This window comes from Salmo trutta, chromosome 24 (assembly GCF_901001165.1).
Source record: "Salmo trutta chromosome 24, fSalTru1.1, whole genome shotgun sequence".
In the NCBI taxonomy this organism is placed as follows: Eukaryota; Metazoa; Chordata; class Actinopteri; order Salmoniformes; family Salmonidae; genus Salmo; species Salmo trutta.
In genome coordinates, this window is record NC_042980.1 from 39,815,218 (window position 1) to 39,842,275 (window position 27,058).

The window sequence follows — 27,058 nt, forward strand, 5'->3', positions numbered from 1 at the left end:
ACCGTGCTTGTGGACATCTTTGAAATCAATTGTGAAATTACGCTTAGCCTCTCTAGGGTAGGTGGGACGAAATCGTCCCACCTACTCAACAGCCAGTGGAATCCCGTGGCGCCTTATTCAAATACCTTAGAAATGCTATTACTTCAATTTTTCAAACATATCACTATTTTACACCATTTTAAAGACAAGACTCTCGTTCATCTAACCACACTGTCCGATTTCAAAAAGGCTTTACAACGAAAGCAAAACATTACATTATGTCAGCAGAGTACCCAGCCAGAAATAATCAGACACCCATTTTTCAAGCTAGCATATAATGTCACATAAACTCAAACCACAGCTAAATGCAGCACTAACCTTTGATGATCTTCATCAGATGACAATCCTAGGACATTATGTTATACATGCATGTTTTGTTCAATCAAGTTCATATATCAAAAAACAGCTTTTTACATTAGCATGTGACGTTCAGAACTAGCATACCCACCGCAAAAACTTCCGGTGAATTTACTAAATTACTCACGATAAACGTTCACAAAAAACAGAACAATTATTTTAAGAATTATAGATACAGTACTCCTTTATGCAATCGCTATGTCCGATTTTACAATAGCTTTTCGGTGAAAGCACATTTTGCAATATTCTGAGTAGATAGCCCAGCCATCACGGGCTAGCTATTTAGACACCCACCAAGTTTAGCCCTCACCAAAGTCAGATTTACTATAAGAAAAATTTGATTACCTTTGCTGTTCTTCGTAAGAATGCACTCCCAGGACTTCTACTTCAATAACAAATGTTGGTTTGGTTCAAAATAATCCATAGTTATGTTCAAATATCCTCTGTTTTGTTCGTGCGTTCAAGACACTATCCGAAGGGTGACGCGCCCGACGCGTTTCGTGACAAAAAAAATCAAAATATTCCATTACCGTACTTCGAAGCTGTTTAAAATCAATTTTTATGCCATTTTTCTCGTAAAAAAAGCGATAATATTCCAACCCGGGAAACCCTGTTTTAGTTCAAAGACAGAGAAAATAAAAACATGGGGTCGCCTCGTGCACGCGCCTCAGTCTCATTGTACTCTGATCGACCACTTACCAAAGGCGCTAATGTTTTTCAGGCAGGGACATCATTCATCAAAGACATCATTCAGCTTTTTCCCGCCTTCTGAGAGCCTATGGGAGCTGTAGGAAGTGTCACGTTACAGCAGAGATCCTCAGTTTTCAATAAAGAGAGTGAAGAAGCCCAAGAAATTGTCAGACAGGCCACTTCCTGTAAGGAATCTTCTCAGGTTTTTGCCTGCCATATGAGTTCTGTTATATACTCACAGACACCATTCAAACAGTTGTAGAAATTTTAGGGTGTTTTCTATCCAAAGCCAATAATTATATGCATATTCTAGTTTCTGGGCAGTAGTAATAACCAGATTGAATCGGGTACGTTTTTTATCCGGCCGTGCAAATACTGCCCCCTACCCCCAACAGGTTAATCAAAAGGTGGGAAACATCTGTTTGTAGCAAAACATGGTTGGCATTTTGTGGAAACATCATGTTGCGAAATGCAGCATGGTATTTATGCCACACTGGTACTTCAATCAAGAGATAGTTGGGAAGCCGCTCTGGACCCCTACCCGTCATGATGTGTCATACGCGCGCCCCATGCGCTTACAATATGAAATTGTCCTTACATGCGCTCCTCCTTAGCACAGAGCAATGTAATAGGTTTTGTACATTCATAACTTTTGTGTATTTATTCTGGCTAGTAGGATAGCTGCATGGGAAAGTGTTGCTAATGATGTATTTGTCCGAATTGATTGTATTTGTCCGTTTTTTCCCACAAGGCTGTGTGTAAAATATGCCCTTGCTTTGAAATGTTAGCAAGGTTAGTTTGTGTTTCATCCAACTATGTGTGCTAAAAAGTGATGGCTACAGTATATGTAATTAGTTGCAGTTTTTGAGTGAGCCAAAGTTCAAGCTGCTTATGTAATTGGTGAAAACGCGATGTCTGTTTATCACACTCACTTTGACTTTATTTGCTGTACCATGAGTTAGTCTAACGGCTTACGGCCATACCAGCCTGAATACGCCCGATCTCGTCTGATCTCGGAAGCTAAGCAGGGTCGGGCCTGGTTAGTACTTGGATGGGAGACCGCCTGGGAATACCAGGTGCTGTAAGCTTTTTCTCCACTAGGGGGTGCTCTTGCATCATTTCATCAGCAACACTGCCTTGTAGTGAGCATTTCATGCTGAATTCACTACATTTCTTTCTTTTTACATTTTACTCCTTTTTAGCAGACACTCTTATCCATACATTTCATACATTTTTTTCCCCCATACTAAATGGGTTAGCCTCCCCTGCCCGTTTAATACGATCAAAGTTCTTTGTGTTGTCAGGGAGCATACATACTTCCTTTATTTAGAAGACAAATAACAATATTGTTACTGAATGCAGCTTGTGTGTGCTTTGTGCTCCCTCGCCCTGTTCAAATCATCAAAGGAAATAATGCTGCTGACTGGAACTGGACTGGTGTCTGGTGGCCCTGTGTTTTCCATGGTGGAATTAGAACCCTTCTTTTATGGAGTAAATCAAAAGCACAAAAGAATGTGAGATGTTATTGATAATAAATCAATTGGTTTCATGCATTTGTGTGTGTGTGTGTGTGTGTGTGTGTGTGTGTGTGTGTGTGTGTGTGTGTGTGTGTGTGTGTGTGTGTGTGTGTGTGTGTGTGTGTGTGTGTGTGTGTGTGTGTGTGTGTGTGTGTGTGTGTGTGTGTGTGTGTGTGTGTGTGTGTGTGTGTGTGTGTGTGTGTGTGTGTGTGTGTGTGTGTGTGTGTGTGTGTGTGTGTGTGTGTGTGTGTGTGTGTGTGTGTGTGTGTGTGTGTGTGTGTGTGTGTGTGTGTGTGTGTGTGTGTGTGTGTGTGTGTGTGTGTGTGTGTGTGTGTGTGTGTGTGTGTGTGTGTGTGTGTGTGTGTGTGTGTGTGTGTGTGTGTGTGTGTGTGTGTGTGTGTGTGTGTGTGTGTGTGTGTGTGTGTGAGAGAGAGAGAGAGAGAACGTATTTCGTCATATCTACTTCTCTAATAGAGTTCAGTGTATCAAATCGGAGGGACTGTTGTCCGGACCTCTAGCAGTCTCTATGGGGGTGCCACAGGGTTCAATTTTCGGGCCGACTCTCTTCAATGATGTCGCTCTTGCTGCTGGTGATTCTCTGATCCACCTCTACACAGACAACACCATTCTGTATACTTCTGGCCCTTGTTTGGACACTGTGTTAACTAACCTCCAGACAAGCTTCAATGCCATACAACTCTCCTTCCGTGGCCTCCAACTGCTCTTAAATGCAAGTAAAACTAAATGAATGCCCTTCAACCGATCGCTGCCCGCACCTACTCGCCTGTCCAGCATCACTACTCTGGTCGGTTCTGACGTAGAATATGTGCACAACTACAAATACCTGGGTGTCTGGTTAGACTGTAAACTCTCCTTCCAGACTCACATTAAGCATCTCCAATCCAAAATTACATCTAGAATCGGCTTCCTATTTCCACCAACGCCACGTTGCACCACAGACTGTCCAGGAGTTGGCGGATGCTTTAGTCCAAGTCTGGGAGGAGATCCCTCAGGAGACCATCCGCCACCTCATCAGGAGCATGCCCAGGCGTTGTAGGGAGGTCAATACAGGCACGTGGAGGCCACACACACTACTGAGCCTCATTTTGACTTGTTTTAAGGACATTACATCAAAGTTGGATCAGCCTGTAGTGTGGTTTTCCACTTTAATTTTGAGTGTGACTCCAAATCCAGACCTCCATGGGTTGATAAATTGGATTTCCATTGATTATTTTTGTGTGATTTTGTTGTCAGCACATTCAACTATGTAAAGAAAAAAGTATTTAATAAGATGATTTATTTCATTCAGATCTAGGATGTGTTGTTTAAGTGTTCCCTTTATTTTTTTGAGCAGTGTATATATACACAGTACCAGTCAAATGTTTGGACACACCTACTGATTCAAGGGTTTTTCTTCACTATTATTGTAGAATAATAGTGAAGACATCCAAACTATGAAATAACACATGCATTATTGTTTAGTAACCAAAAAGTGTTAAAATCAAAATATATTTTATATTTGAGATTCTTCAAAGTATATGTATATAGATATAAATAAATCACACCCATTTTCAATCCAGCAGCTTTCAGTGTAATTGTCATTCACCATAGAGAATGGATTTTGAAAAAACTATAAACAAATAAAAACACAAATTGACCAAAATAAGTCATTTTTTAAATTGGTTTATTAAATAGTAATCAAAGATTGACTGTATCTTCATTCAGGACTCAAAAGCAGTCATAATACAATACAGCTGGCTTATAAAGTTTGTCACAGTTTTACAGTGTTCAAAGTGACCCGTTTGAACTAGGAAGGGACTAGGTTTGACATCATAAAGGGAAAAATACATTTAAATAGTGTACTAAGATACAATTCAGCCCCAGTACCACAACAGTATTGATATCTTGCGTTATAAAAAAGAACAAATGTGAATTCATGCTCTAGCAAAAGTCATTATTATTCTTTTCAATGCTGAAATTTACAACAATGTGCATCTTTAGGTAAACACCCATATTCTTAATTTGTGAATCCATTGATAAGAAGTGCATCTGGAGGAAAAAAATACATATTTTTGAAGTTCTTCCTACAACGAATACTTCTCTTCTTCAAGATACACACTCCTTTATTTGGGTCATGAATGTGTTCTTTATCAAGACTAAAAACTGTGTGATGGTTCTGCATAATTCTGCTCCCTTTTTTGACAGAAAACTAACTGTACATCAGTTTTAGGTCGGTTGGCTGAGACAGAGAGATATGTTGCATTAGGAAACCCAGTGGGCTCACGTCATCTCTAGTTCATTAGACTCCAGAAAGGAACCTTTCCCTGTTCCAGAATGGGACCATATTCAGTTGTGTTCCCGTTCTGGTTCCATTTCCGACTAAGGAGGTGCTACTGACGACCACCAGGGCTCAGGTTGAGGTTGGCCATGAGCTCGTGAACTGAGGCAAAGATAGTGCACTCACCTGAGAGGAGACAAAAACACCAATGTCAATATAATACCACACCCAAAAAATAACATGTTGTATTTATTTTCTGTCAGAATGTTCCAATCAAATCTTTCTGTCTATCTTCTATTTGTGTGTGCAGACAATCCCACTGACCCTGTCGTGCTGGGTGCAGCTCACTGAACCTCTTGAGGATGTTGGAGACCATAAGTGCTGCTGCCCCAGAGGAGGAGTGTTGTCTGGGGATGTCAGCCTGCTGGGTCAGGCCCGTGGCCATGTCGTATACGATGGGAACAATGATGTTGACCGGCTCCTGGGGCAGCGGCAGCCTCTGGGTCAGCTGGAGCTGAAGGGGAGAATACAGGGAGAGCATAGGGTTAGTTATACTTCACACAATTTCAGTGCAAGTCAATGGAATTGTAAGATGGGTTGTAACACCTACGAAACTGATATGCAGCTATGACAACTGACTAAACTACAATACAGGGGAAGGATGAAAGCCAGCAAACAGAGACTGACAACAGGTGAGTGGACAATGGCCAATCAACTGCTTAAATTAAAACTAATCAGGCAAGGGAAAACCAGTACTTACGAAGAAGAGCATTTTGGACTTGAGCACCACAGCGATGGTTCCTGGGGGTGCGATGGGAGGGGCGCTGGGGGGGATGGTAAGACAGAACTGGACATTCCACTTTAACTGGGTGGCCTGGTCAGGGAACTGGAGAGGGGGACAGAAGTTAGAGAGCCACCTACACAATCATTACACATATTTATTTCTCTCACAGACAGGCAGAAACACATCACCAGCCCCTTTATATTCTTAACTGACACAAATATATCTATGGGGTACCACACACACACACACACACACACACACACACACACACACACACACACAGAGAGAGGAAAAGGACCTCACCAGTTCAAGCTTCATGATGCGGACACAGTCCCTGAGGATGTTGGTGGGGGCGCCCAGCAGCTTGGTGAAGGCATTCAGCGTGTTGTACTTGAATGGTGGGCCAGCCACCTTGAGAGAGGAGGACGAAGAAGGGGAAGGAGGAGAGGAAAAAGGAGGAGAGGGAGAGGAAAGGAAGGGAAAGGGAGATAAAAATGATAAAAAAGAGTGAGTCATTTAAATACATTTTTATTGGTCACATAAACGTGATAAGCAGATGTTATTGCGGGTGTAGCGAAATTCTTGTGCTTCTAGCACCGACAGTGCAGTAATATCTAACATTTAACTTTTCAGGCAAAGCCTAATAGCACACAACACACGCATTTATTCCTGCACTTAATGATGATAAAGAGTGACCTCCAACCAATTAACAGGTTCAGCTTTCCCACAGACTTTTCCAGCTTCAGATTCAAAATGACCTGCTATGGAGGTCAGTTCACCCAGCGTTTCTCTTTATCAGAAATCTTGGCTTTAGTTCCACATTTTCGGTCAGAGACATACAGTGCATTCGGAACGTATTTAGACCCCTCAACTTTTTTCTCATTTTACTCAAAGCCAGTGTCAGTTCTTTAGTAAAGATTGAAACAAGTAATGGGCCTAGACTGCTGCCCTGGGGAATTCCTGATTCTACCAGGATTATGTTGGAGAGGTTTCCATTACAGAACACGCTCTGTGTTCTGTTTGACAGGTAACTCTTTATCCACAATATAGCAGGGGGTATAAAGCCATAACACATGTTTTTTTCCAGCAGCAGACTATGATCGATAATGTCAAAAGCCGCACTGAAATCTAACAAAATTTAGACTCCAATCAAGTTGTAGAAACATCTCGAGGATGACAAATGGAAACAGGATGCACCTGAGCTCAATTTCGAGTCTCATAGCAAAGGGTCTGAATACTTAAGTAAATAAGGTATCTGTTTTTATTTTTTTAATACATTTCCACAAAAAACAAAACTGTTTTTGCTTTGTAATTATGGGGTATTGTGTGTAGTAGATGGATTAAATAAATAAAATCTCAACTCGTATTTCAACCACTCCACAAATTTCTTGTTAACAAACTACAGTCTTGGCAAGTTGGATAGGACATCTACTTTGTGCATGACACAAGTAATTTTTCTAACAATCGTTTACAGACAGATTATTTCACTTATAATTCACTGTATCACAATTCCAGTGTGTCACAAGACTACATACATTAAGTTGACTGTGCCTTTAAACAACATGGAACATTCCAGAAAATGATGTCATGGCTTTAGAAGCTTCTGATAGGCTAATTGACATCATTTTAGTCAATTGGAGGTGTACCTGTGGATGTATTTCAAGGCCTACCTTCAAACTCAGTGCCTCTTTGCTTTACATCATGGGAAAATCTGAAGAAATCAGCCAAGACCTCATAAAAAAAATTGTAGACCTCCACAAGTCTGGTTCAACCTTGGGAGCAATTTCCAAACGCCTGAAGGCACCACGTTTATCTGTACAAACAATAGTACGCAAGTATAAACACTATGGGACCACGCAGCCATCGTACCGCTCAGGAAGGAGACCCGTTCTGTCTCCTAGAGATGAACGTACTTTGGTGCGAGAAGTGCAAATCAATCCCAGAACAACAGCAAAGGACCTTGTGAAGATGCTGGAGGAAATGGGTACAAAAGTATCTATATCCACAGTAAAATGAGTCCTATATTGACATAAACTGAAAGGCCGCTCAGAAAGGAAGGAGCCACTATTCCAAAACCGCCAGAAAAAAGCCAGACTACGGTTTGCAACTGTACATGGGGACAAAGATCGTACTTTTTGGAGAAATGTCCTCTGGTCTGATGAAACAAAAATAGAGCTGTTTGGCCATAATGACCATCATTATGTTTGGAGGAAAAAGGGGACGCTTGCAAGCCGAAGAACACCATCCCAACCGAGAAGCACGGGGGTGGCAGCATCATGTTATGGGGGTGCTTTGCTGCAGGAGGGACTGGTGCACTTCACAAAAGAGATGGCATCATGAGGCAGGAAAATTATGTTGATATATTGAAGCAACATCTCAAGACATTAGTCAGGAAGTTAAAGCTTGGTCGCAAATGGGTCTTACAAATGGACAATGACGCCAAGCATACTTCCAAAGTTGTGGCAAAATGGCTTAAGGACAACCAAGTCAAGGTATTGGGAGTGGCCATCACAAAGCCATGACCTCAATCCTATAGAAAATGTGTGGGCAGAACTGAAAAAGTGTGTGCGAGCAAGGAGGCCTACAAACCTGACTCAGTTACACCAGCTCTGTCAGGAGGAATGGGTCAAAATTCACCCAACTTATTGTGGGAAGCTTGTGGAAGGCTACCCGAAACATTTGACCGAAGTTAAACAATTTAAAGGCATTGCTACCAAATACTAATTGAGTGTATGTAAACTTCTGACCCACTGGGAATGTGATGAAAGAAATAAAAGCTGAAATAAACGGACGGACGCACGCACGCACGCACGCAAGTTTGGGGTCACTTAGAAATGTCCTTGTTTTAGAAAGAAAAGCAAATTTTTTTGTCCATTAAAATAACATCTAATTGATCAGAAATACAGTGTAGACATTGTTAATGTTGTAAATGACTATTGTAGCTGGAAACGTCAGATTTTTTATGGAATATCTACAAAGGCATAGAGTCCCATTATCAGCAACCATCTCTCCTGTGTTCCAATGGCATGTTGTGTTAGCTAATCCAAGTTTATCATTTTAAAAGGCTAATTGATCATTAGAAAACCAGGTGACTACCTCATGAAGCTGGTTGAGAGAATGCCAAGAGTGCGCAAAGCTGTCATCAAGGCAAAGGGTGGCTACGTTAAAGAATCTCAAATCTAAAATATATTTTCATTTGTTTAACCCTTTTTTGGTTACTACATGATTCCATGTGTCATTTCATAGTTTTGATGTCTTCTCTACTATTCTACAATGTAGAAAATAGTAAAAAATAAAGAAAAACCCTTGAACGAGTAGGTTTGTCCAAGCTTTTGACTGGTACTGTAATTACAGCCATTTTGTTTCTTACTTTCTCTGACTGAAAAGATCATTTACTGAAAAAAACGTATAACAAACTCCCAACACGTGAAAAAGAACGAGGGAATGTTTACTAGTTGCTCAGGAGGGAAAGGGGAAGTCAGATGTGTGGAAGACATTTGACTTAGTTGTGGAAACTAATGGAGATCCAGAAAAAGGAGGGTATAGGAGCAAGCGCTGCACGAGTATTGTGTGCCAAACAGGTGCTGTTATATTAATTATTATTATTTCTGACCATTTGGAACAGTTTTAAAAAACGAAATAAATTGGAGTATTATCTAACGCAAAAATTATCATATATAAATCCTTTATTACAGCAAAGACTAGAAACAGTTGCATTCATCATTAATTGCGGTTTATTTATTGTTTAGTCTAATTAGCCAAAGCGCCCTTTGTTATTTCATTTAAAAAATGCTTGATTGCATTTCAAAGCATGAATGACTCGTATACTGTGTGATGACATGAACGAATTAATGATTGATATATTGAAATATAGGCCTAAGTAAGTTACGGTATTCAGACTAAACAGGACGTGCTCTTAAGCCTACAGCTCAATGGTAGTTATACAAGGCTACTACTATAAGAAACCTAATATTTATAATGACATTACTTATTATAATGATGATCATAATAATAATAATTGTAATAATAACAACAAGAAGGAGATCAAGAAAAAGGAGGGTATAGGAGTGAGAGCTGCGTGTATATTATGTGTGACAATTTCTGCCAGTTTGGAACAGTGTAAACACAAAATAACTTATAATACCAGAGAGGCTGTTCTAAAACATTTGTTAAGCTTTTATTACAGAGTAGCAAAGATTAAAAACAGCCAAATTTGTGAAATTGCTTTATCCGAGATTTTGCGGTTGCATGAGTCTTGGTGCTCACGGAATCAGTAGGCTATTAAACAAACACTCAAACTAGCAATAGAAGCAGGATCTGTCTTTTTTCTGTAGACACACACACACACACACACACACACACACACACACACACATATGGATGATTTATAAAGCCAGGCACATTTAACTGTTAGGCTATTGATTATAGACCTAATTAAGTTGGTGTTTCCTATCTCCTCAACTTTCTTAGACAAATAAGGCAAGGGCCGTTTCCTCGTCTCCTCACTCTGCTGTTGCCTCCTCCGCATTGTTCTCAATACCAATGGACTGGTTAACTTCGTTATTATGCACATAAATAGCCACATTTAGGGAAAGGTGCCAATTCAACGGCGCACTGAAGATTACGTTTCAGATCCTCGGACAGCGACCGTTAACGTGGAAGAAAACACATTTTTTATAAAATAATATTAGATTTATTAGTGTTGCACCCTTATTCTTACATAATATACCCATTTACAATTTCAGTAGCACGTCTTAGAGTGTGGCATCCCCGTGGCCTCCGCAATGGATTAGTCCACTGAGACAGGTGCGAATCAGACCGGTGTCTTGTGCACCATGAACAAAAAATAGATTTCAGACTGCTCGACTAAAGAAATCTCAGTCAACCAAAAGCCTATCAACCAAACAATCGACCAGTTGACTAAATGGGGTCAGCCCTAGTGGAAATTTTAAGGCCTTCCTCTGACACCATCTGGTATAAAGATCCTGGATGGCAGGGAGCTTGGTCCCAGTGATGTACTAGGCCATATGCACTACCCTCTGTAGCGCCTTCCGGTCGGATGCCAAGCAGTTGCCACACCAAGCGGTCATGCAGCCAGTCAAGATGCTCTCAATGGTGCAGCTGTAGAGGCCCATGCCAAATCTTTTCAGCCTCCTGAGGGGGAAGAGGTGTAGTCGTGCCCTCTTCACAACTTTGTTGGTGTGTTTAGACCATGATAGGTCTTTAGTGATGTGGACACTAAAGAACTTGAAAGTGCTCGACCTGCTCCACCACAGCCCCGTCGATGTGAATGGGGGCGTGTTCGCCCCTCCGTTTCCTGTAGTCCAAGATCAACTCTTTTGTCTTGCTGACGTTGAGAGAGAGGTTCTTATCAAGGCACCACACTGCCAGGTCTCTGATCTCCCTGTAGGCCGTCTCATCGTCATCGGTGATCAGGCCTACCACCGTTGTGTCGTCAGCAAACTTAATGATGGTGTTAGAGTCGTGCACAGCCACGCATTTGTGGGTGAACATGGAGTATAGTCATTTTAGACAGGTTACCTTGGTGTTCCAGGGTACAGGGACTATGGTGGTCTACTTGAAACATGTAGGTATAACAGACTGGCTCAGGGAAAGGTTGACCTGTTTAAAGGTCTTACTCACGTCGCCTATGGAGCGCGTGATCACACAGTCGTCTGGAAAAGCTGGTGCTCTCGCATGGTTCAGTGTTGCTTGCCTCGAAGCGAGCATAGAAGGCATTTCACTCGTCTGGTAGGTTCACTTCACTGGGCAGCTTGTGGCTGGGTTTCTCTTTGTAATCTGTGATAGTTTGCAAGCCCTGCCACATCCTACAAGTGTCAGAGCTGCTGTAGTAGGATTTGATCTTAGTCTGTATTGATGCTTTGCCTGTTTGATGGTTCGTCAGAGGGCATAGCGGGATTTCTTATAAAGGTCCGGATTAGTGTCCCGCTCCTTGAAAGCGGCAGCTCTAGCCTTTAGTTAGGTGTGGATGTTGCCTGTAATCTATGGCTTCTGGTTGGGATATGTACATACGGTTACTGTAGGGATGACGTTATCGATGCACTTATTAATGAAGCCGGTGACTGATGTGGTAAACTCCTCAAAGCCATTGGATGAGTCCCGGAACATATTCCAGTTATTGCTAACGAAATAGTCCTGTAGTTTAGCATCCGCTTTATGGGACCACTTCCGTATTGAGCATGTCACTGGTACGTCCTGTTTGAGTTTTTGCTAGTAAACAGGAATCAGAAGGATAGAGTTATGGTCAGATTTTCGAAATGGAGGGCAAGGAAAGCTTTGTATGCATCTCTATGGGTGGAGTAAAGGTGATCTAGGGTTTATTTGCTTCTAGTTGCACAGGTGACATGCTAGTAAAAATTCACTAAGACAGATTTCAGTTTTCCTGCATTAAAATCACCGGCCGCTAGGAGCGCCGCCTCTAGATTAGTATTTTCTTGTTTGCTTATGACCCTATACAGATTGTTGAGTGCGGTCTTAGTGCCACACTAAGACCACACTTTGTGGTGGTAAATGGACCGCTACAAAAAAATATAGACCAAAACTTGGTCAATAGTATGGTCTACAACTTATCGAGACTTCCTTAATATTAGAGATCGCCCACCAGCTGTTAACAAAAGAGACAAACACCTCCCCCCTTGAGCTTACTTCCGTTTTGTCCTGCCGATGCATAGAAAAAACAGCTAAATGTGAATTATGCACGTCCTCGTTCAGCCAAGTTTCAGGGAAACATAGGATATTACAGTTCTTCAGGTCCCGTTGATAGGATAGTCTTGAATGGCGCTTGTCCAGTTCGTTCTCCAGTGATTGTACATTCGCCAATAGAACAGAGGGTAGAGGGGTTTATTTACTCGCCGCCGTAGTTTCATCAGGGTGCAAGCACATCGGTCTCTATATCGCCGTCTCTTTCTCTTCAGAGTGTCGGGGATAAGGGCCTTGTCCGGGGTTAGCAGTATGTTGTGTTCCGCCGACTCGTTGTAGTAGAAATCTTAATCCAAATGGAGCTTAGTTATCGCTGTTCTGATGTCCAGAAGCTCTTTTCAGTCATAGACAATGATGTCCGAAACATTATGCGCCAAAAAAGTTAAGATCAGCAAAAAAAGCAGCGTTTACTGTGAATGTGATCTCCACAAACACGGGAACATTGCCTTTAAAAGCTGCATTGTCGACAACCCACACAGAAACAAATTGAATCCCGGCATAACTGTGTCTTAAAGAGAGAGAAAATACTCCTTGCTTTTCTCTGATGCAGATATTTTTCATAGCATCAGTGAGAGGAGTCTACTACTTCAAATTCACTGTCATGGGTCATCTTACTCATATATACCTAAACCATAATGACCAGAGAATAATGGACAATGAGGAATACATTCACCACCATGGCTATTTCAGGTATTATGTCTAATGTATTGACTTCAGAACTGGAGGAGGGAGATGTGGTCTACATGCGTCTCCCCTCAGGCAGGATGCTCTACGATACTTCTAGTAACGACGACACCTTCCTGCTCTTCCCAATGTGAAGAGAACACCACCAATACTGTAAAGAACTCAGCGTAATGAACTCAATGCTGTCAACAGGCCCACACATTTCAAACCAATAAATGTGTGGGCATCCTTAAGAAACGACACTAGTCTTACCCGAGTCTCAAAGAACTTCTCCAGGACCTGTAGCTCCTCCTGTGACCAGGGACCGGTGTTCTCGGGGGTTACTTTGAGCTGCAGGGTCTGGTACGTCTTCGGGTTGAGTGCCACGCGACACTTCAACACCTCCGTCTTGAACATGATCACACCAGGCTCGTTTGAGTTCACAATAGACAGCTGGAGAGAGGGAGGAGAGAGAGAGAAGGATTATTATAATAGAAAAATAAATTACAAAAAAACAAAGTAAAAATAGAAAGATTGTTCCACATTACCTCAACAAAGTACCATCTACATGGCATTTTCAAAAGATCACATTTTAATCGGGGAAGGAAACTAGCCTCTATCTACTAATACTTGGGCTGAAGGTTGAAGAGATTAAAGGCTGTGGAAAAGCAGTGGGGTTAAGGAACAGCCCAGCAGAGAGTTTCTACCAAGGAATTAGACAGAGATGAAGTAATTCAAATAGGGCTGGGCGATATGGCCTAAAAATCATATCTCGATTTTTTTCAAACTTATGGGCAATCCACGACATCTCTATTTTGAAAAAAAATGTTTTCCCTAAATAAGCATTATTGTACAATTAAAGGTTAAAATACACTGCATTTAAAACAGTCAGCGATAATCTAATGAATTCAGGGCTTGTGAAGTTATACCTAGTCTAAATATAAGCCTTCCACAACCATAAAACTCACTAATAAATGTAATTATTATCAAAATACTTCAACGTGATCTTTTTGCCACATGCGACAAACTGAGCATTCATTTTTCAGAAACAATGTTCATTTATACTCTCGTTTCAGTAGTGTCTACTCTGCGCGCATTTTGAGTAGTTGAGACATAAAAAGGGTATTGTTAAAGGTTAACTTTTCCTCTATTTCAGTAAAATAATGTCTCAATGTGTTTTGGTGTCAATATCACCGATTCTGTTGGACCAAACCTGAAACCGCTTGTCAGAACTGTTGGCGTGAGAGGCAGGGGGAGGGGCTTGGTGTGTGTGTGTGTAGAACATAGAAAAAGGGGCGAACTGAAATCTGCCCAAAATCAAGCCCATGCGTTTCTATGGGTTTATTTTGGACCTAAGCTTGTCGACCTGCCTTCACGCCTTTGGGACAACAACTCCCAGTGTTAGGGCGGAAACGTGCATCTTGTCATTTATACAGATCTCTGGTGTAAATGGGAAGGTGAACACAGCACAGAGGAGCGAAGGAGACGAGACCAAAACTACAACATGAAAACAGAACACTCATAACAACAATAACAAAACCTTGATTCTTGCGATTCAGGCATTTGGAATACCGCGCAAAAACATATATTGAAATGAATTTGATATATCGCCCATCCCTAGATTAGAGTTGGATAAATTAGGCTTCAATTGACAGTGACATGAAGAAATGGGATGAGAGAGAGATGGTTAAGCTGAGGAGAGATGGGGTATGAACAGATGTTTGAGGACAGAGGTAACACTCACGTTAGCCTCCAGCTGGATGAGACAGAGAGAGAGATGGAGGGATGAGATGGAGGGATTAAATGGAGAGAGGGAAAGAAGATGTGAGAAGGACAGAAATCCTTTTTTTTTTAAGCCAGAGGTTGAGTGGATGAGTGAGGAAGGGAAAGATGAGTAGAGCGAAAGACAGAGAGAGCAACACAGAGACACTGAAGAAAGAAAGACAGATGGACTAAACTCAGAGATGAGTGGACCACAGACCACCACTCACGTTGGGCTCCAGCTGGATGATCCTCTGCAGGTGGCGTCTCATGATGACCGAGCCCAGGAAGCGCTCCAGCGGAGAGCAGAGGTAACTTCCTGCCAGGCCCGGAACCAGGCAGGGGGTAGGCGAGGGCAGCAGCAGCACGTGCAAGGCATTGTGGGTGAGGATGGTGGGGATGGAGGCAGCCCAGGAGCGTTGAGGTAGCTTACGGGGCGGGGGCATACTGCTGGGCATGGACCCGGAACCTGGAGAGAGAGACACATAAACACACATTCATGAAGATGTCTTAACATCCTCAACCTTTGGAAAACATATCTGATTTCAGTGGATTATCATTCAGGGAGCAGGGTTTCCGTTAGCCGGTAATAGCCAGCTTTTGCCCAGATTTTTTGTTGTTGTTGAAAAGCTGATAAATGAAATTGGCGCCGGCCGGAGTCGGAAGTTGGATAACCACCAGAAACTATTTTTCCCCAGTCAGAGTTTTTTTTCCCCCAGTTCCCTGTTGACTTGAAGGCACTGAAGTCGGACATTTCCGTGTTGTTCATCAGTGTGTCACACGCCACATTGCAATGAGCTGAAGGCAGTAGGCTATGCCTACTTAATTGTTTGAAACCTGAACATTTTAAATCATATGAGGCATGTCTTATCTTGCTTCAAAGTAGCCCATTAAATCTCCTCTTGTTCTACATTTCTAACAGATATTTGAATCTCTGTCACATGAAACCGTTTGTGTGAGAGTCACCCTTTTGACACTGTGGTTTCCTGCTAATTGCATTATGGAACAAACATTCACTTGTAGCCTACTGCCTTGTGCGCATTGCTGCGCTTAATGTGAACAAATTACCGTTTTTTTAACCTGACGAAGATGTGTTTCGGATTGAAACGTTGTCAATAAAGAGGCGAACTGGAAATTTAACAGTGTGTGGGCCTTCTTGTTCTTTACTAAGAAATAATAGTTTATCAACATTTTAAGCTAAACGTTCTGATCTTCTGCATCACTCATGTAGCCTAGGCTTACTGGTTATATGAATTTGGGATCTATCGTCCCACAACTGTCCCAGAGTCTGTTTGGAATAGGTTATTTCTTCCTTGACAAGCTGACCAATAAAATAGCTAGCCTAAAATGTTCTACTTTAGTGGAATGACATAGGTTAGTGATTTTGCTGTTCGTTACTCATCTTGTTGGCTGAGGAAAGGTAAATGTGGACACTTATTCTAACATGTTCAAAGTGCACATCAGAATTCAGTAAGAAGGACCACATATCGTTGCATCCTCAACTTGCATGTTCTGTTAATATGAATGACCATATTCTAAATGTGATGTCATTCTGAGCACTGTGGGTGGACGCCCTAATCAGGTTATGCACCCAATGCATATGGGTCCGGTAAATTTCCCAAATGTCCAGTAAATTAAAATGTTGTCGGTCAAATGTCCGGCGCCAACCCAGTCAGAGTCATGTATGGGGATGTAGAGTTTCTAAGGTGTGTGTGTGTGGTACTCACTGGAGCTGGCGCGCGGGGAGTGTGAGGCGTCAGGGATGGGTGAGTGGAGTGAGGGGTTTCCAGGGGACATGCCGTGGATGCGAGCCCCAGGGGAGGGCCCTGAGACTTGGGGAGAGCCTGGCCACTGGCCCCTCTGGTTGGGAGATACCATAGCATAGGGGGAGCTGGGGTCCAGAGCACCTGGGAAACATACAGACAGATATTCTAAACCTTTGTCTTTTTCACTCACATCATCATCATCGTCGACATCAATACAGTGTCCACTGATATTATCAGTCATCATCATCCTCAACATAATCACAGCAATAATAATCAATAATTGTCATGAACCTATTTGTTTACTCAGACAAATAATCAGACATGAACCAAGAGGCACAAACACACACATATACAGACTGTCACGTTCTCAAACACTTCCATTTACTCCACAATTAACACTCTCCACTGTTAAACCACCACTGTGTGGCCACTGCCCAGTCAAGCTTGGGTTCAACTTCTCAAACGCCTGAGAACAGACTAAACAGGTGTCAGAACTATCCAAGGGACCGGTGAGCAACAGCATAGGGAACAGTGCAAGTCCATGGGCCAGAGGTTGGAAACACTGATCATTGAGCCCAGAAAGTTCACCAGTCAGCCAGCCAGCCAGTCAGACAGCTAGCTAGCCTGCCAGCCCATATACAGCCCTGCCTGGCCACAGGCCATGTGTCACTCAAATTGCACCAGGGACCGGCTATGGTTCTACTCCTCTACCCCAGTCCCCTCCTCTACCCCAGCCCAGTCCCCACCTCTACCCCAGTCCCCACCTCTACCCCAGCCCCCACCTCTACCCCAGCCCAGTCCCCACCTCTACCCCAGCCCAGTCCCCACCTCTACCCCAGCCCAGCCCCCACCTCTACCCCAGCCCAGCCCCCACCTCTACCCCAGCCCAGTACCCACCTCTACCCCAGCCCAGTCCCCACCTCTACCCCAGCCCAGCCCCCACCTCTACCCCAGCCCAGTCCCCACCTCTACCCCAGCCCAGTCCCCACCTCTACCCCAGCCCAGTCCCCACCTCTACCCCAGCCCAGTCCCCACCTCTACCCCAGCCCAGTCCCCACCTCTACCCCAGCCCCCACCTCTACCCCAGCCCCCACCTCTACCCCAGCCCCCACCTCTACTCCAGCCCGGCCCAGCCCCCACCTCTACCCCGGCCCAGCCCCCACCTCTACCCCAGCCCCCACCTCTACCCCAATCCAGTCCTCTACCCCAGTCCAGCCCCCTCCTCTACCCCAGTCCAGCCCCCACCTCTACCCCAGCCCAGCCACCTCCTCTACCCCAGCCCAGTCCCCTCTACCCCAGCCCAGTCCCCTCTAACCCAGCCCAGTCCCCTCTACCCCAGCCCAGCCCCCACCTCTACCCCAGTCAAGTCCTCTCCTCTACCCCAGCCACCTCCTTAACCCCAGCCCTCTTCCCTCCTCTACCCCAGGCCAGTCCCCTCTACCCCAGGCCTGGTCTCTCTTCTACCCCAGCCCTCTTCTCTCTTCTACCCCAGCCCTCTTCTCTCTTCTACCCCAGCCCTCTTCTCTCCTCTCCTCTACCCTAGCCCAGCCCCATCCTCTACCCCAGACCAGCCCCCTCCTCTATCCCAGCCCTCTCCTCTACCCCTGCCCAGTCTCCTCCTCTACCCCAGCCCAACCCTCTCCTCTACCCCAGCCCTCTCCTCTACCCCTGCCCAGTCTCCTCCTCTACCAAGCCCAGTCCAGCCCCCTCCTCTACCCCAGCCCAGCCCTCTCCACTACCCCAGACCAGTCCCCTCCTCTACCCCAGCCCAGTCCAGCCCAGACCCCTCCTCTACCCCAGTAGAATCCCTTCCTCTACTCCAGCCCAGCCCTCTCCTCTACCCCAGCCCTCTCCTCTACCCCAGCCCTCTCCTCTACCCCAGCCCACTCCTCTACTCCAGCCCAGCCCTCTCCTCTACCCCAGCCCACTCCTCTACCCCAGCCCACTCCTCTACTCCAGCCCAGCCCTCTCCTCTACCCCAGCCCTCTCCTCTACCCCAGCCCAGTCTTGTCCTCTGCCCCAGCCCCATCCTCTACCCCAGCCCAGCCCCCTCTACCCCAGCCCCCTCCTCTACCCCAGCCCAGACCCCTCTACCCCAGCTCAGCCCCCTCTACCCCAGCCCAGACCCCTCTACCCCAGCCCAGACCCCTCTACCCCAGCTCAGCCCCCTCTACCCCAGCCCAGCCCCCTCTACCCCAGCCCAGCCCCCTCTACCCCAGCCCAGCCCCCTCTACCCCAGCCCAGTCCGGGCTGGCACAGCTGGTTGGGCCCATAGCTATGCCCAGAAAGGAGGGAGAAGGGAAGGTCAATGCTCCGCTAGTAGAGCCCAACGCATGGGTAGTCCCTGCACACACACACACACACACACACACACTGACCAAAAAGGCTTGTCAGACACACTCACATACATCCATTCATACACACACATGCATACACTGACCCATACACAGACAAGCAAACACACACACACCTATAAACAGGAGAACACACAAGCTAAGTTGGGCAGCAGACGCAGGCTCTAGGGCTGAGATGGGTGAGCAGGACTGGGCTCAACTCTCTCACACACAGTTTGCCATTCAGCATGTGCATGACCGCAGTGGAAGGGTGAACACACACACGGAGTGATATCACTTAGCAGGGACCCGTGAGCATTTGGTCTCTTTCATCTGTTCTGTCGAGGGATGTCAAGCACACATGGCACAAACAGGGCACACGCCAGCATAACCACACCATCCCCTCTCACCTGGGGACTGTGTGGGAACGTTGGGATGGTAAGGGGTGGGAGGGGAGGTGAGGGGAGGGTATACCCCACCAGGACCCGCTCTCATTGGCTGTTGCTGCTGGGCCTGTAATTGGCTCATAAAGGTGTCCATCATGTCGCCTCCCACCGGCGAGGGCGGGTTGTCGTCTTCATTGACGGAGCGTCGCCGAGCGTCCTGGTTACTGTCAACAAACATGTTGAGGAACGTCTGGTAGAGAGAGAGGAGGGGAGAGAAAGAAAGAAAGAAAGAAAGAAAGAAAGAAAGAAAGAAAAAGGGCATAATTGAACTCAACATCAGATATTTTCATACTGAATCTTGACACTTAAATTCCTAAAACAAATTATCCCCACCACCCAAGCCCTCTCCTCTCTCCAGTACCTTGAGCCCCGGGGCGGGGTAGAAGCCCTCCACGATCTTGGTGTTGTCGAAGAGGCTGTAGGCCCCGTCTCTTATGGCCACCACCCCACGGCTGCGGCAGTAGATGTCAATGCAGTACATGTTGCGGAAGGCCAGGCGGATGTGTGTGGCTGACTGGGGCAGGATGGAGAAACACTGATAGGCTGTGTTAGTGCGCTGGGTCAGCCCCAGCATGGGCACCGTGGGAAGCTTGTTGATGGCATTCAGAGGGGCCTGGGTATCTGACAGCACCTGGTGAGGGTGGGAGGGAGGAAGAGAAAAGAGAAGTTAGATAATTCATAGAAAATAAACGTAATGGAATTCAGGCCCCTTTGGTAGGCGGCCCTGCATAGTTAGGTTGAGCGTGTGGACGGCCCTGCATAGTTAGGTTGAGCGTGTGGACGGCCCTGCCCTGTATAGTTAGGTTGCGCGTGTGGACGGCCCTGCCCCTGTATAGTTAGGTTGAGCGTGTGGACGGCCCTGCATAGCTAGGTTGAGCGTGTGGACGGCCCTGCATAGTTAGGTTGCGCGTGTGGACGGCCCTGCCCCTGTATAGTTAGGTTGCGCGTGTGGACGGCCCTGCCCCTGTATAGTTAGGTTGAGCGTGTGGACGGCCCTGCATAGCTAGGTTGAGCGTGTGGACGGCCCTGCATAGTTAGGTTGCGCGTGTGGACGGCCCTGCCCCTGTATAGTTAGGTTGCGCGTGTGGACGGCCCTGCCCCTGTATAGTTAGGTTGCGCGTGTGGATGGCCCTGCCCCTGTATAGTTAGGTTGAGCGTGTGGACGGCCCTGCCCCTGTATAGTTAGGTTGCGCGTGTGGACGGCCCTGCATAGTTAGGTTGCGTGTGCGGACGGCCCTGCATACTTAGGTTGCGCGTGTGCGGACGACCCTGCATAGTTAGGTTGCGCGTGTGGACGGCCCTGCATAGTTAGGTTGCGCGTGTGGACGGCCCTGCCCCTGTATAGTTAGGTTGCGCGTGTGGACGGCCCTGCCCCTGCATAGTTAGGTTGAGCGTGTGGCCGGCCCTGCCCCTGCATAGTTAGGTTGCGCGTGTGGACGGCCCTGCCCCTGTATAGTTAGGTTGCGCGTGTGGACGGCCCTGCATAGTTAGGTTGCGTGTGCGGACGGCCCTGCATAGTTAGGTTGCACGTGTGCGGACGGCCCTGCATAGTTAGGTTGCGCGTGTGGACGGCCCTGCATAGTTAGGTTGCGCGTGTGGACGGCCCTGCCCCTGTATAGTTAGGTTGCGCGTGTGGACGGCCCTGCCCCTGCATAGTTAGGTTGCGCGTGTGGACGGCCCTGCCCCTGCATAGTTAGGTTGCGCGTGTGGACGGCCCTGCCCCTGCATAGTTAGGTTGCGCGTGTGGACGGCCCTGCCCCTGCATAGTTAGGTTGCGCGTGTGGACGGCCCTGCCCCTGTATAGTTAGGTTGCGCGTGTGGACGGCCCTGCCCCTGTATAGTTAGGTTGCGCGTGTGGACGGCCCTGCCCCTGCATAGCTAGGTTGAGCGTGTGGACGGCCCTGCATAGTTAGGTTGCGCGTGTGGACGGCCCTGCATAGCTAGGTTGCGCGTGTGGACGGCCCTGCATAGCTAGGTTGCGCGTGTGGACGGCCCTGCCCCTGTATAGTTAGGTTGCGCGTGTGGACGGCCCTGCCCCTGCATAGTTAGGTTGCGCGTGTGGACGTGCAGTACCTGTAGTAGCGGGACCACAGAAGGGGTCTTGTTGAACATCTCCTGTAGTTGATGCAGTATAATGTTGTGACAGTTACTACAGCCTGAGTTAGGGCCTACTGTTCCTAGAGAGAGATGGAACCTCTGGCTGCTACTGTTCCACTGGATGGTCACCTAGAGGAGAGAGGAGCGAGAGAGTAGTGAGAGAAGGAATGAGAAGGCGCAAGCGTCTCATCAGAGGTCGGCATGGCCGATTAATTAGGGCCATTTTCAAGTTTTCATAACCATCGGTAATCGGCCTTTTTGGACGCTGATTATGTCCGATTACATTGCAATCCACGAGGAGACTGTGTGGCAGGCTGACCACCTGTTACGCGAGTTCAGCATCAAAAGGACCTTGTGGCTGCAAGGAGCCAAGGTAAGTTGCTAGCTAGCATTAAACTTATCTTATAAAAAACAATCAATCTTCACATTCACTAGTTAACTACACATGGTTGATGATATTACTAGGTTAACTAGCTTGTTCTGCATTGCATATAATCAATGCGGTGCCTGTTAATTTATCATCGAATCACAGCCTACTTCAACTTCGCCAAACAGGTGATGATTTAACAAAAGCGCATTCGCGAAAAAAAGCACAATCGTTGCAATAATGTACCAAACCATAAACATCAATGCCTTTCTTAAAATCAATACACAAGTATATATTTTTTAAACCTGCATATGTACAGTGAGGGAAAAAAGTATTTGATCCCCTGCTGATTTTGTACGTTTGCCCACTGACAAAGAAAGGATCAGTCTATAATTTTAATGCTAGGTTTATTTGAACAGTGAGAGACAGAATAACAACAAAAATATCCAACCTAAAACTTCTTAACTGGGAATATTGAAGACTCGTTAAAAGGAACCACCAGCTTTCATATGTTCTGAGCAAGGAACATAAAAGTTAGTTTTTTTACAAGGCACATATTGGAATTTTACTTTCTTCTCCAACACTGTGTTTTTGCATTATTTAAACCAAATTGAACATGTTTCATTATTTATTTGAGACTAAATTGATTTGATTTATGTATTATCTGGTCTTGGTATTTTTCATTTAAATGTACGCAGCCTGTTGTCAAAAATGGATGGGGTTAGGATTTGGGCTAAATCAACTGATGCTGATATAATTGTGTTTTCTGAAACCTGGCTCAGCAAGTCTGTTCTTGATACGGATATTTGTATAACTGGTTACAATGTTTATCGCACTGATCGGGTTAAGAAAGGTGGGGGTGTGGCTATATATGTAAAAAACGAAATTTCCTGTAAGTGTGGCAAAGTCTCAAACTATTTGTAAACAGTTGGAATTTCTTGCTTTGAATATTGAGGTTTCAAAGGGTCTTTCTATAACTGTGATTGGCTGTTATAGACCCCCCTCTGCTCTCGGTGATGCATTTTCTTCTTTGACGCACCTTATGTCTAAACTTCTTTACAGTGAAATGATTTTGATTGGTGATCTCAACTGGTGTTGGTTAATGCCGGTGTCTGATGATTTAAAAATGTTTTGTAATTCTATGAATCTTACCCAGTTGATTAACTCACCCACTCGCCCAAATCTAAAATGCCCAGATAAATCTACCCTGATTGATTTGATACTGACAAATGTTCCACATAAATATTCTGCGGTTGGTGTTTTTTGTAATGATTTAAGTGACCATTGTGCTGTTGTTGCTATTAGAAATACTAAGATTTCTAAGTCTAACCCGCGTTTTATTCGTAAGAGAAATCTGAAGTGTTTCATTGAGCAGGCTTTCTTTCATGATTTGTTTTATTTTGACTGGAGCAAGATTGAGCTTATCCCTGATGTGGAAACTGCCTGGAAATTCTTTCATGATGGTTTTCTCCAAATAGTAAACAGACATGCTCCATTCCGCAGGTTCAGGGTTAAAGGGAGGAATAATCCATGGTTTTCGTCTGAGCTTTCTTGCATTGTTCACGACCGTAATATAGCCTGGGCTAAAGCAAGGAAATCGTGTTCTGATGCTGATTGGCTTGTTTTTAGGCAGTTACGAAACAAGTGTTCTTCTCTTCTCAGGAAGGCCAAGTCTGATTATTTTATGTCTGTTACCACTGATAACCTGAATGACCCTAGAAAGTTTTGGAAGGCTATTAAGTCTATGTCTGGTAACAGTAATGTTAATGAATTACCGTCATGTGTATTGAAGGACTCTGTTGCTATATATGACAAAACTGAAATGATGAATTGTTTCAATGAGCACTTTGTATCATCTGGTAGACTGTTTGATTCAGTGTCCTCTGTCTCTGTACAACCTTGTGTGGATGAACCAGTGAGAGCTGGTCAAACTTTTAGCTTTTTGCCATTCTCAGTGCAGGTGGTACATAAGGCCCTGAAATCCTTAGACCAGAGAAAGCCTGCAGGTCCTGATCTTTTGGATCCCTGCTTTTTAAATCTGGCAGCTGATTTCATAGCTGAACCACTTACATATCTGTTTAATCTAACCCTGGAATGTAATGAAATTCCAAAGATCTGGAAATCAGCATTTGTCCTGCCACTTTTAAAAGGGGGAGATCCAACTCTTTTAAATAATTATAGGCCAATCTCAAAGCTGTCACCCCTGGTGAAAATACTTGAAACCCTTGTGAGTGACCAGCTAAAAGAGTTTTTATATACTAACTCTATTTTATCAATGTACCAATCGGGTTTCAGGAAGAAGCACAGCACAATTACAGCAGCCATGAAGGTTTTAAATGATATCACTGAAGCTCTTGACAAGAAACAGCGCACCACTGCACTTTGTATACCAGGGTTGGCTGGCCTTCTCTAGTCACTCGTAGGCTCAGTCACTGGTTTACTTTTATTTATAAAGCCATTTTGGGTTTACTACCTTTTTATTTGGGCATTTTTATTGTTCAGAAATGTGGTGGGTCGTCTCTTCGTTCGCGGGACTTTATCCTGCTAACTGTTCCAAATGTCCGAACTGAATTTGGTAAAAGGGCTTTTATGTACTCTGCGCCATCGTCTTGGAATGCCTTACAAAATACTTTTAAACTGGATGAACTTGTCCCGATTGGTATTTTTAAATCACGGATGAATGATCTGGAGACTGATTCCCTGACCTGTCAATGTTTTTAATTTGCTGTTTTTGATTTTGTTATATTCTATGGTTTTTACTAGATTATTTGTAGTTTTTCATGTTGTTTGTCTAATTTTTGTAATGACTTGGCGCTGCCTATCTTGGCCAGGACGCTCTTGAAAAAGAGATTTTAAATCTCAATGAGCCCTTCCTGGTTAAATAAAGGTTAAATAAGTAAATAAAAATAAAAATTATATTAAGTTAAAATAAGTGTTCATTGTTCATTCAGTATTGTCGTAATTATAATTTATTACAAATATATATGTATGTTGCTTGCTGTTTGTAAAAAGTACTGTATGAATAAATGTGATGGATTGAGACTAGTGGTCAACCAATTATAATTTTTCAACGCTGATAACGATTATTGGAGGACCCAAAAAATAAATGAAAATAAAAAAAAATTGGCCGATTAATCGGTATCGGCTTTATTTGGTCCTCTAGGGATGTGGCACAAATTGAAAAAAAAAAATCTAAAACATTGTAACAGCAGAAACAATAAGAACCTTTCATAAAATTCCACAGGAAGTCCTATTGCGTATGACCGCTAGTGGGAAATGAAGTTATATCTAGCACAGTCATACAGTATGCTTAGACTACAGGCATCTGGAATCTGCTTTGAGGCTGCCCCAACGGAAAACAACCGTTAATTCACACTGGCTCCAGTGTTCCTTCCATTTGTTATGTGCATTAGCAACTCAGAACAAAAAATAAACCTAGCTAGGTGATCACAGTTCTTCTCCTTCCATTCTGTTTTCCCTACGTTACAGGTCACTCACTCAATTTAGATTGTTCCATTTAGAATACTGTAGGTTACAACCCCCCATAAACCTAGTGTTCCATTTAGAATACTGTAGGTTACAACCCCCCATAAACCTAGTGTTCCATTTAGAATACTAAAGGTTACAACCCCCCATAAACCTAGTGTTCCATTTAGAATACTGTAGGTTACACCCCCCCCCCCCCCATAAACCTAGTGTTCCATTTAGAATACTGTAGGTTACACCCCCCCACCCCCCCTAAACCTAGTGTTCCATTTAGAATACTGTAGGTTACACCCCCCCAACCCCCCATAAACCTAGTGTTCCATTTAGAATACTGTAGGTTACAACCCCCCCCCCATAAACCTAGTGTTCCATTTAGAATACTGTAGGTTACAACCCCCCATAAACCTAGTGTTCCATTTAGAATACTGTAGGTTACACCCCCCCACCCCCCCTAAACCTAGTGTTCCATTTAGAATACTGTAGGTTACAACCCCCCATAAACCTAGTGTTCCATTTAGAATACTGTAGGTTACAACCCCCCATAAACCTAGTGTTCCATTTAGAATACTGTAGGTTACAACCCCCCATAAACCTAGGCAGGGTCCAGACTGAAATATGCAACAAAAACATTGTTTAGATAAAGGCAAATGGCGTATTCATTAGTCTAGTGGATACTTTGTTTCACACTTAACAAAAGCTGCCCAACCAAGTTCAAGCTCACTAATCAAAAAACAGAGCAACAGAAAAACACATGCCATATGTGGTTAAAAAAGGAAGAATTGTAGCGTCCTAATGATGTTAACTGTATGTCTTCACTCCTATTATAAAAGACAATAACACCTGTTGAAACTGGAGTAAACAGTTCAATTGATAAGGAAGTTGCATCTGTTTCAGTAGCACATGCGCCGAATACAACAGGTGTTGTATTCGGCGCATGCATTTCACCTTACAGTGAAATGCTTACTTACAAGCCCTTAACCAACAAAGCAGTTTTAAGAAAAATAAGTGTTTAGTATATTTTCTTTTATAACAAATAATTAAAGAGCAGCAGGAAAGTTGCGGCTCAAATGGCACTTGCAGCCCTTCATTTAGCAAATTACCTCGCTACTCAAGTAGGCTATTGATACTGGCTGCACATCAACTACAATCATTTCTGTAATCAGCTTTCTCCCCCAGCTGTTAACGACAATGATGTGCAGAGTGATTTATATTCGTGGTAAATAATTTGAAAGATGCATAACCCCTCTTACTAACGTTACAGCCTATTTGATAAATTAAAATGTTTCCCTTGATGATGATGATGGGAACCTGTTAGTGGTAATTTTGTGAGAAAACTGTTTTTTTGGGGGGGATTTTTTCTATACGTTAACAATTCAATTTAGTTTAAACGTTCACACCCCTACAAGGCACCATACACTTGCTAGTTGGGAAGGAACCTAGCAACGGGCTAGAGTTCAAACAGAACATTGGTGTAATGTTACTCACTGAGCTGCCTTTGGTGCTGCCGTAACACAGAACCAGTTTGCGGTAGTTATACAGCCGGATCTCACTGAACAGACTCAGGTAGGACGGCATCTCTAAGAGAGGAGACAATACATAAGCACACAGTCAATACAAATGGTCATCAATACAAATGGTCATCAATACAAATGGCCATCAATACAAATGGTAATGCGTTACTTATCTTTTAGCTGTACGAGTAGAAGATTCATTCCCCACTCTCGTACCACAAATGTTCGCACGCACGCAAGCAC

At 44.4% G+C, this 27,058-nt stretch overlaps 1 protein-coding gene and 1 non-coding gene across 2 annotated transcripts in view; one reads left to right on the plus strand and one right to left on the minus strand.

Annotated features, from left to right (window-relative positions):
- Positions 1–2,055: 2,055 nt before the first annotated feature.
- Positions 2,056–2,174, plus strand: LOC115161685 (5S ribosomal RNA). Its single transcript, XR_003869378.1, has one exon. It is a non-coding gene; the product is annotated as a 5S ribosomal RNA (ribosomal RNA).
- Positions 2,175–4,270: 2,096 nt separating this feature from the next.
- The window catches only part of LOC115161299 (mediator of RNA polymerase II transcription subunit 14), a 38,148-nt gene continuing 15,360 nt past the window's right edge, over positions 4,271–27,058 (minus strand). Inside the window, exons 19-29 of the mRNA XM_029712159.1 lie at positions 26,790–26,881; positions 21,428–21,580; positions 19,716–19,985; positions 19,319–19,544; positions 16,537–16,716; positions 15,040–15,278; positions 13,322–13,501; positions 5,969–6,076; positions 5,642–5,767; positions 5,206–5,395; positions 4,271–5,067 (exon numbers count right to left, since the gene is read on the minus strand). Coding sequence (XP_029568019.1) covers positions 4,994–5,067; positions 5,206–5,395; positions 5,642–5,767; positions 5,969–6,076; positions 13,322–13,501; positions 15,040–15,278; positions 16,537–16,716; positions 19,319–19,544; positions 19,716–19,985; positions 21,428–21,580; positions 26,790–26,881 — 1,838 coding nt within the window. The 3' untranslated portion in view covers positions 4,271–4,993. The remainder of the gene's footprint in view (positions 5,068–5,205; positions 5,396–5,641; positions 5,768–5,968; positions 6,077–13,321; positions 13,502–15,039; positions 15,279–16,536; positions 16,717–19,318; positions 19,545–19,715; positions 19,986–21,427; positions 21,581–26,789; positions 26,882–27,058) is intronic.